The sequence below is a fragment of the Ciconia boyciana genome, chromosome 1 (assembly GCF_034638445.1).
Source record: "Ciconia boyciana chromosome 1, ASM3463844v1, whole genome shotgun sequence".
Classification (NCBI taxonomy): Eukaryota; Metazoa; Chordata; class Aves; order Ciconiiformes; family Ciconiidae; genus Ciconia; species Ciconia boyciana.
This window is the reverse complement of record NC_132934.1, coordinates 14,548,445-14,558,617: the sequence shown is the minus strand read 5'-3', so window position 1 is coordinate 14,558,617 and position 10,173 is coordinate 14,548,445. Positions and strand designations below refer to the sequence as shown.

The window sequence follows — 10,173 nt, the reverse complement described above, 5'->3', positions numbered from 1 at the left end:
TGTTTTCATTCCTTCCTTAATTATACAGATACACAGGACTGGCTGGTTCTTGAGTTTTAATCTTCTCAAATGCATTTCTCCAACTCAAAAGCTTTAAACAGGGATGGAGTTGTTGTTCCTTTTTTTTTTTAAAGCTCAAACATACTGAAAGTTCTTGTTATTCACTACTCACGAACCCAATACATGCCACTGCAGATTTTGTTATACTCTGGAAGTTGTTCAATTGGACCTGGAAGTTAAAGAAAGTTGGCCATGACACATGTAACTGATACCGATTGGTGTGGAGGGGTTGTGGGAGGGTAGGGAAGCTTATACAACATACCCACGGCAGCAACTGCAGGATGCTTATCGTAGATGTACTTTGTGCAAACTTCTCTAATAGTCTGGGCATCAATAGCCTAAAAGGGGTAAAGAGATATCTTTGTTACCAATCCCGTCTAAAAAAGTATTAAGAGCCAGTGATCTTAATTTTGTACAATCCAGGAGAACAGGCAACAACACAGCAGAAAATTTTCTCAGTTGGAAACAGTCTAACTTCTGTATTGTTACTTCCTGTAACAATTACATTTCTTACGGGCCTAATTTAACAGTTGCAACATGAGTGCCACTTACTTCAATTCTTGCCTCAAGTTCTGGAATTGGGATTCGGCGCTTATAACACAGCATTTGTCTTCCAATGTCTTCACAGATTGGTGTGGACCCTAAAAGAGGGGAAAATATGCTTCAGTTATCAGCACACAACTCCACTAAGAATAAAAAGCTCTCCTAAGTCTCACCATCAAGTTGTAGCAGCATATTTGTCTTTAGAAGATTTTTTGCTCGAGCTACTTCGTTTTCTGTAACACTTGTGCAAAGTCTTATCCTGAAAAATAGTTTAAATCCAAAGGTGTTAAATAATGGTAACCTGTAGCACACAAGATTGCCTGTGATTAAGAGGCGCATATACATTAGTACACCCACCAGCCACATCTTTTCTATAGACAGAGCTGGTGGAAACAAGCCATAGGATGCAAAGCAGCAGCGTAAGAGCAGGGTTTTTTGGAAGCATACCAATATACCTAAAAGCAAGTTTTTCCCCTTGGAAGAGCTGTATTTTATTTTATTAAATGAATATTTTGAGACAAGTGTAGTCCATACTTGCTATCTTGAGAATAGCTGTTGCTAAGATAGTAGGAGCCAAACAATTAGAGGTAATTAGCCCAGAAGGCAATCCATTACTTCCTGGCTCTCGGTGAGATAATAAGTCACCACACTGCATAAGGAACATTTCACTAGGACAGGGGGATGCATTAGATACCTTCACACATTCTTGTCACAGGAATGGTTCATACCTTCCCTGGTGCTAAGCTGCAGCAAACGGACAGCTAAAAAGATGCATTTTTCTCCACAAGTTGTTTACAGAGATCTCATAGAATAATGGTATACGGGAAGTGATCTATGTGATTAAAGAAACTCCTCATTTTCAAGTTTTCAACTTTTGTTTCAACTTGCAAGTCAAAAAAAAATCACTGCCATATTTTCTTGTACAAGGAATGCTATTATATTAACTACAGTTACTATTTATTCTTCCAGGGCAGAAAAAGAAAACCAAACCTAAAACTTAAGCTATTCACTGCAAGTAAGGGTGCCAGAAACTGGCTGTTTGGACTCTGCATTGAGTGTCAAAGTTTAGAACGCGATGCGTTTGTTTTTTCCAGGCAAGCCTAAGCACAGAAACAAAAATATTCTCTTTAAACGACTGTTATGTTTTTTAATTGTATTCCTCCACTGAAAACAATTTTTTTAGAGAAAGAGTTGTTAGCTTACCATTCTCTCTGAACAAAGTGCACCATGTCCTGTATAGTGGATGGCTCACAGACCATATAAAGTCCCCACAGCCCTGTATCAGTGTAGCAGGTGTTGAAAGACTGGAAACTGTGACACAGGTTACCATGGCAGGCAATCTGAGCAAGTTTACTGGATAAATTCTGCTGAGACAAAAAGAAAAATATATTATGAAGTTTTTTGAAAGCCTACTAGACACCTTCATGGTCTCCTGTTTTCATTTCAATGACAGAACATGCAGTAGTATCAACAGGCTCCAGCAGAAGCTATGAGGTTAATTATCAGCTCCTCATCTCAAAAGTTTCTTTCCTTGCATGTAATCTCATGTTTCCAAGTAACAGCCCAGATTTAAGCTAAAATCATAAAGCTACTTAGGTTCAAGAAAGGGATAGTTACTGATACCCACAGGTTCTGATGACATACAGGTATGAAACAGCCTACTCTCCATGAGGGCTGGCAGACCTCAAGTCACCTCTATTTTGGTGGTTTAGAACCACTTCCTAAGATTTTCCTAGGACTTGGGCAACAAATTCTCTCAGACTCAGGATTGGATCCCCTTCTCCCACTCCAAAAAATGACCTTCAGAAATAGCCACAAAGTAGCAGTAACGCCATCAGATAGGTTTGAATGGGTCTGTACTGGCAGTAAGCAAGTCAGATACATCTCACCAGCCCACCAGCCTCATTAAGAGCAGGAAGGTGTTTGCAGGTTCACTCACCACGCCTCCTCCAAAGGAACGATCCCAGTTCCCTATCAGAGTATTCGCTACCATAAGTGGGATTGTATCTGGGTGCGACCAGCCAGCTGCTTCAACAGCTATTGCAATGTGCGCCAAGGGCATCTTGTCATCTCTTATACGAATCTGTGGGAACACATGAAAGTAGCTGTAGTACAACCTGTACACAGTAATATATATGGGAAGTTAAATATCAGAGGACAAACATTTCCATCACATCTGGATTATAAAGCATGCACGTAGAGAACCAAAAACTAAAGCATATGGAGCTTTATTTAACATTGGCCTTAACTAGTCTTCCCTGTGGCGATTTCAGAGCACTTCACCAACAGCAAACTAATGCCATGTACATAGAGAGGGCATTGCAAGTCATTTTATGACAAACAGCAGCAAGGAAAGCTGATGACTTCTCAAAATATGAATAGAGCTGGGAATAGAACACAGGTGCCCCGGTTCTCTGCCATACCCTTTAAATTAGTGACTCCCAACAAGTGGAAATGCTCCAACACTGTAGGCAAGGGGATAAAAGGAAAGTAGCAGCAGGGGTAAGGGAGGTATTCCTCCAGGAAGTGATGAGGCAGAAAAAGTGGCAGCAGTGAGGCTTGTCCAAGAAAGATTGGAAAGTACTGCTTTGGAAAGCAGCTACTCCATTGCCCTCACTGGGGACAAGAAACCTTTTAATCTGCTGAGTCTGTGGCTGAGAAGCTCTCTCTCTCCTCAGCAGAGAGCACATGTCAGGTGTGCTTACAGGGGATATAAAGGCCAGCTCAAAAAGCCATCTAACAGCTTACCTCACTACCTGTGAAGCTACAAGGTGGCAGGGGTGGCAGTCCTCCTTCTGGAGCAGATGGCAAGTTACCAAAGTGGCACTTTGCTAGGTCAAGTAGCTCATCATGAGAGACCCCTGAACAAAGATATTTTACATACTTTGTAATGTTACTCTGTAAACAGTTAATTTAAATTGCTGTGCGGTTTAAAGACTCAACCAAGAAGTAATTTACTGTTCCCCCCCTTTAATGCCACACTTTCAGATTCCTCACACCTCCCTGTTATACACAGTCAGATCATCATTATCACCCTCCTTAATTCTCTTCAATAGCCTTCTATTAATATTACACCAAATCAAGCTGTTTGCTCTCAATTTCAAGCCTCGATCTTATTTCTCTTTGTCTGCTTTCCTTGCTACTCCCCTTTTCACACTGAGCCCCTTCTAGGCCCCTCTTTTCCTGCCCACATGGAAAAATGACCTTGGCATCCAATTTACGTCTAGTTACTGGTGTAAGAATGTTTCTGGAATATTACTGAGGGGAAAAGGGAACAAAAGTTCAAAGGGTATGAAGGCACAAAACATGCAGGGCTAACAATGTACTTCCAGGACCTACTGAACAATGCATAATTCATCATGTTGGTCCCAGAAACTTAAAGACCATGGTTTTAAGCATAGTTTCACATGATCCAGGTTGAGTATCTCATACTAACCTCCAGCAGCAGCCAGGACCATTCTGGGTCCTTTGTAATGTGTTGTTATGTACTCCACCAAGTCATTACGGTTTATGGATCTAGAAACAGTCAAAGAAACATCACTACTGTGTCAGTAAAGTTTGTTAGAGTAAGGAAAGCTAAATGTATAGAACAATACAATATCAAAATAATTGTAAGTTCTGCCAATGCGCAGAGCTGTGCATAGAGGCAGAAAGCTAAAATAAGGGTGACTTCCTAAAAAGGAAATAGGAACTTGATACATTTTGCCTTTCGAAGCCCTTCTAGCTTCCTGAGAAGGAATGAGAATTACAACTCACTCAGGTGGAGACCGGACCCACTAATGAACTCATGCCAATTTGAAAACAGCACATTTAGCAGTCTCCTGGTCTGCACTGGTATAAACAAACACTGAAAGAGCAGTGCAAACACAGTTGTATTTACGGTAACACCTGACCGATGGGGAAAAAGGAGCATTTCCAGTTTTGTGTCAGATGCATTTTTAACAAACGGGACAAAAATATGGTAAATAATGAAGACATGCAGTAGACTTCTGAAGTTCACATACCCTTTGATGCTTGCATATAGCGGAATTAAAGCGATAGGGGAATTCTTCTTACAGTTATATCCAGTGCAATTTCAGCTACCTTCCAGGTAAAAATGAAAACTGACGCTGTTCCCTACATTTTCAGATGAGTCTTTTCAATATATAAAAGTTACTACACAATTAAAGACAGCCACAAATTTGGACATACTTGATGTTTTCAGTGGGTCCTAAAATTGTCCGTCCTAGGGCTGTCTTCTGATAGGCTGTAGCATGAAGGTAATCAAAGACAACTTCTTGTAAATTGGTTTCAACCTCTTGCATCTCTCGAAGTATAACTCCTCGCTCACGCTCAATCTCTGCTTCTCCCAGGGTACTGTTCTGAATTATGTCAGCAAGAATTTCCACAGCTAATTGAAAATAGAGATGGGAATGGAAAGCATATTTTCAGACTACCAGAAAAATCTGGTTCCAAAAGTAAAACCCACCCCAAAGACCAAGTGGCCCAAGATTTGCTAATAAGATTTGCAAGGGAACAAAAGACTTGCTCTGCAGGAAGGGAGAAGTCCAAAAGGTATTTTCTTTTGGGAATCTAAAGACAAAAATGTTTCAGATATCAAATTCCCTGCTGGCACTCTCCTTTCCAAACCTGCATTCTCACATTCCTGTGACATTCAAGAAAGGACTTTTCACACAGGAAGGAAGAGACTGTTACGGTGCAAAATCATCATTCTGTGTTGTCTCATCAGGAGCTGGATAAGCACTTTGTTCTTTGCTGCTTTTCTGATGAATGAAAGCAGTTACCTCTTGGTAAGTCTTTCGAAAAAGCCTTTGCATAATACACGGTTTGTTCTCTGGATGTATACGCATTCAGATGAGCTCCCATGTTCTCAATCTCTAGTTCAAGGTCTAACTGAGATCTCTTTTTTGTTCCCTGAAATAAAACAATAAGAAAAATCAAACTAGACCCTTTAATTCACCTACTCATCATTACTACTTCTCATCTGGAAAAGTCAAGGTCAAGAGAAAGAAGTAGTCTTCTGGAAAGAAAACTGGCATACTAATCTCTCCAAGCTTGAAAGTCAGATATAAATCCTACTATGCTCCCAAATGAAAATAAAAAGCTGGCAAAAGGTGGACTATGTGTCTTCTAAGACTATTACAAGAAGTTAAAAGTGAGTTAACATTAGACCTGTGTTACTAATCTACAGTTGTCTATCAGCTACACAGAACTAGGACTTTAGCTTCTTTTTCTAATGGAAGCCAAAGTCTAAGTTGTCCACTTTTTTTTTTTTTCTCTCCTTGATTTGGAAAATTTATTTATACAATTCTGAAAAAGTTCTTATCATTGATCTTTAAAGATAAATAACTTAGAAATCCATTGTAAACTTCTACATCAATACTCACACTCACCTTGAAAGCCATATGCTCAAGAAAGTGAGCAGTTCCATTGTTCTTCTCATTTTCATACCTGCTTCCAGCATCAATCCAAAGTCCAACCTCATTGGAGAAGAAAAAAAAGAAGTCATTTTACCAGCTAACAATGCAGCTTTGCTGTTTTTGTGTATGAACTACACTTAGATTTTCAAGACCTATTTTTAAACAGCTTTTTCCTTAAACGAAGCAGGTTTTCAAGAAAAAGAAAATTTTGATCTTCACAAAAAAATCTAATCACAAATCATTTACAAAAGCCTTAAGACTTCTATTTCCTAGCTTAAGTTTTAAGAAGAATTGTTAATAAACATTGAAAGAATGCAATTTAGTTCCACAAGGAAATGAACACACATGAACAGTTACAAAAAACCTTCCCTTTACAAGGTACTTACTGTGCATGTTGAGAGTCCAGAGTCCTCAGAAGCTACTTGCAAGCCATTTTGCAGAGGACTCACCCTAGTTTCAGGAACATTTAAGATTACTTCTGTTGCTGCTTTGGAAGCTCTGAGCCTGCCTGTTCCAACATGCACACACTGTAAGGAAAAAGCATCAGTCACTCTCAGATTGTTAAGTAATATCCTAGGATGCTCTTCTGAAAAATGTATTCCTGAACTTCAACATTAAGTTTGTGCATCTTTTTTAAAGCGTGCATTTCAAAATAAAAAATTCAGCACCGATTTATTCACCACTACTTCACATCAGGGATGCATTAACCTGACTCAGAAGAAAAGCATGAAGTGTGTCCAGAGAAGGGCAACGAAGCTGGTGAAGGGCCTAGAGCACAAGTCTGATGAGGAGCAGCTGAGGGAACTGGGGTTGTTTAGCCTGGAGAAAAGGAGGCTGAGGGGAGACCTTATCGCTCTCTACAACTACCTGAAAGGAGGCTGTAGACAGGTGGGGGTCAGTCTCTTCTCCCAAGTAACAAGCCATAGGACAAGAGGAAATGGCCTCAAGTTGCATCAGGAGAGGTTTAGATTGGATATTAGGAAAAATTTCTTCACCAAAAGGGTTGTCAAGCACTGGAACAGGCTGCCCAGGGAAGTGGTTGAGTCACCATCCCTGGAGGTATTTAAAAGGCGTGTAGATGTGGTGCTTAGGGACATGGTTTAGTGGTGGACTTGGCAGTGCTAGGTTAATGGCTGGACTTGATGATCTTAAAGGTCTTTTCCAACTTAAACAATTCTATGATTCTATGAAATGATCTGACATAAAAGCATGTTACTATCATCAGCCAGCCACCCCGAGAGCCACACTTGTTTCCCAGTTCTGCCAGCAAGAGCCTGCAGGACCTTGAATATATTCTTTAACATCTGGAATTCTTTTGCATACCTGCTTTCTAAAGTGAAGTGAGATATAGTCTGAGGGCCTATGTCCAGGACTGTGAATCACAGTCACTTGTTGTTCAGAATAGGGACAGATATTGAAGTTGCCACTTTTTATACAATCATCTGGCAGTTAAAGCACATTAAATCAGAATGGGGTAGAAAAGAAGGGAAGAGAGAGGTTTAAAAAGTTTATTGCACCTTTTCAACATCAATAAATGTAAATATGTATCCCGAATGTGTACTTCAAGCAATAAGCTATTCCAAAAATTTTAAATGTATCAAATAAACAAAGATTTCCCTCACCATGTTACTGCCCTAAAACACGAAAGTACAAAATCCAGCTCTCACCCTCTCCTCCTAGAATACCAATAGGCTAGATCTCTCAAAATTCATGTATTTCAGGATCATAGCACAATTCAAGTTTGAAGGGACCTCAGGAGGTCTCTAGTCCAACGTCCTGCTCCAAGCAGGTTCAGCTGTGGGGTCAGACCAGTTTGCTCAGGGCTTTTTGCATCTGGGTATTGAAAATCTCCCAGGATGATGAGAAACTGCACAGCCTCTCTGGGCAGCCTGCTCCGCTGCTTGACTGCCTCATGGGAAAAAAAGTTTTTCATATGTCCAGTTTTGCCTCTCTTGTTTCAACATATGCCCATTGCCTCTCATTCTGCCACCATGCCCCACCGTGAAGAGCCTGTCTCTGTCTTCCTGACAACCTTCTTCTCATAGGTACTGGCAGGCTGCTGTTAGGACCAACCAAAGCTGTGTCTTCTCTGGGCTGAACAAGTCCCAGACCCTCAGCCTCTCCTCACACAGCACATGCTCCAGCCCGCAACCATCTTGCTGGCCCTCTGCTGAACACACTCCAGTTCACTAATGTCCTCCTTACACTGAGGAGCCCAAAACCAGCTGCCACATTCTAACCACCTGACAATGCAAACTAATCACTTCCTTTGATCTACTGGCTGTGTTCCTGTTTGTTCAGCCCAGGCTGCTGCCAGACATGCTGCTTGCCCGCGCACAGCTTGCTGTTCTCCTGTACCCCCAGGCCTCTTCCACAGAGCTGCTCCCCTGCCAGTCAGTTCCCAGCCTGGGCTGTTGCAAGGGATCGTTTTCACTGCTAGTCTGCATTACAGGGAAGGAAAAACCTGTATTTGAAGACAAAACCTCCCTCTCCCGTTTTTAGAAAGAAAAGCATAGGTTTCAAACTAAGAAGATGGGGAAAATGACAGAAGGGGAGAGCTCTGGGATCAGGGCCTCTGGGCAGCCTCCATCTACCCACGGGAGAGAAGGAGGGTTTAAGCTTTCTCCGAGCTCCCCTGGGGTGAGCACGGCAGGCCCCCGTACCGGGGTGGAGGCTGCTGCCGCCCATCTCTAAGGCATCGCGCCCCAGTCCCCACACCGCGCCGCTCCGGCTCCCAGACGCCGCGCCAGCCCCGACGCCTCGGCACCGCGGGGGGCGATACGGGGTAACAGCAGCCCCAGGGAGCAGGTAGCAAACCCTGGGGCCTGCAGCACCCAGGCTCGTTCCCGGAGCACTGTGTCCCGCCGAAGGGCGGCCACCGCCTTCACCTCAGCCGGGCGGAGACTACGATTCCCGCCATGCAACGCGGCGGGCCACCCGCTCAGCGCCACCGCCTTCCCCGCCGCCGCGACTACAAATCCCAGCGTGCACCGCGGCTCCCGGCCGCCAATCCCCCCGCCCCCATTGCGGCAGCCTGAGAACCAGCGTGGGAAACCACTGGGGCGCTTGGGCTCTCCGCAACTCCCTCCCCTTCCCCGCTCCGCCGCCTACCCGGTCCCCCGAGCCGGATGCTCGCACAAGGCGAGTAGACCAAGGCAAGAAAAGCCGCCGAGCCGCTAAGCGAGCAGTAGACGCTGCCATCTTGGCGAGCGGGTAGGCGGGGCGGTGGCGGACTTCCGGCGGGTGGCGCGCAGGCGCAGAGGCAGCTCCGCCCCGTTCCCGCCGCGGGACGCTCCCCTCGGGCTGCGCGTCCGCCTCGGCCCCGCTGTGGGCTGGCGGCACCCGGGGCGTGGGGCCCGTCCCAGCCCTGGCATTACCACCCAGCTCCCGGTTAAAACTGCCTCGTCGCCTTTACCTGCCCTTTTCCTAACCAGCCTCCATGGCAGTGCGGTAATCTCCCCTCTCCTCAGAGCCACTTTACGGCGCTGCCACTGCCCGAGGCCCGGCGAGGGGGTTGACGCCTTCCGTGAAGAAACATGGACACCGGGGCCTCGACCAATCCTCGGCGGTGTGGGACCAGCAATGGAGCGAGGCCTGGTACCTGATCAGAGCTGTGGAAAGTTTATATTCCCCACAAAACCGCTGCTTCCCCTGTAATTCGTATTTTCAGTGGGAGGCTCCAACAAACCAGAGTCAAACCAAACTATTCCAGAGCTGGCTAATTATAAACTCTGCAAAACAGACCTAGGTTTTAATCATCCTGCTTTCCTAACTGCTCCACAGAACAGTGCAATTAAGGAAAGCCAGTTTCCTTTTCAATAAGCCATTATTGCCAGTTTCAGTAACCACAAAGTCCTGTGTTTCTTCAGTTAGTTTGTGAACTGCTGTGGGCAGAGCTTATCACCTGCTGAGGCTCCTTTGGCCACGTGTTTCCACGCAGCGTTGAAATAGGCCGTTTCGGCACTGCTAGTCGAGGGCGCTGCGTTTCCTGTGAGACAGATCCACCCTCACTGGGGAAATCCCAAGACTGAAACAAGATAATAATCTAAAGTCTTCTTTTCAGAAGCATTCTGAATGTATGCAACGTATCTAAGAGGCTGGACTCTTAGGGGTAGGAAGGCTTCATCAATACCAGTAAATTCAATACTCC

General features: G+C 44.2%; 1 protein-coding gene across 2 annotated transcripts; it reads right to left on the bottom strand.

The window, feature by feature from the left end:
• Nucleotides 1–9,283, bottom strand: PMPCB (peptidase, mitochondrial processing subunit beta). Of its 2 annotated transcripts, none has more exons than XM_072859154.1 (13): nt 9,135–9,283; nt 6,410–6,550; nt 5,997–6,083; nt 5,388–5,517; nt 4,795–4,993; nt 4,040–4,119; nt 3,352–3,464; nt 2,543–2,686; nt 1,807–1,970; nt 777–862; nt 613–701; nt 323–398; nt 1–229 (listed from the first exon to the last, which is right to left on the bottom strand). In XM_072859154.1, the coding sequence occupies exons 1-13, from the start codon at nt 9,222–9,224 to the stop codon at nt 165–167; spliced, it is 1,464 nt and encodes a 487-aa protein (XP_072715255.1). In that variant the 5' UTR covers nt 9,225–9,283; the 3' UTR covers nt 1–164. The 2 variants fall into 2 exon arrangements, with proteins under 2 accessions (XP_072715255.1, XP_072715263.1); XM_072859162.1 differs by having other exon boundaries at nt 4–229; nt 1,807–1,967.
• Nucleotides 9,284–10,173: the final 890 nt, after the last annotated feature.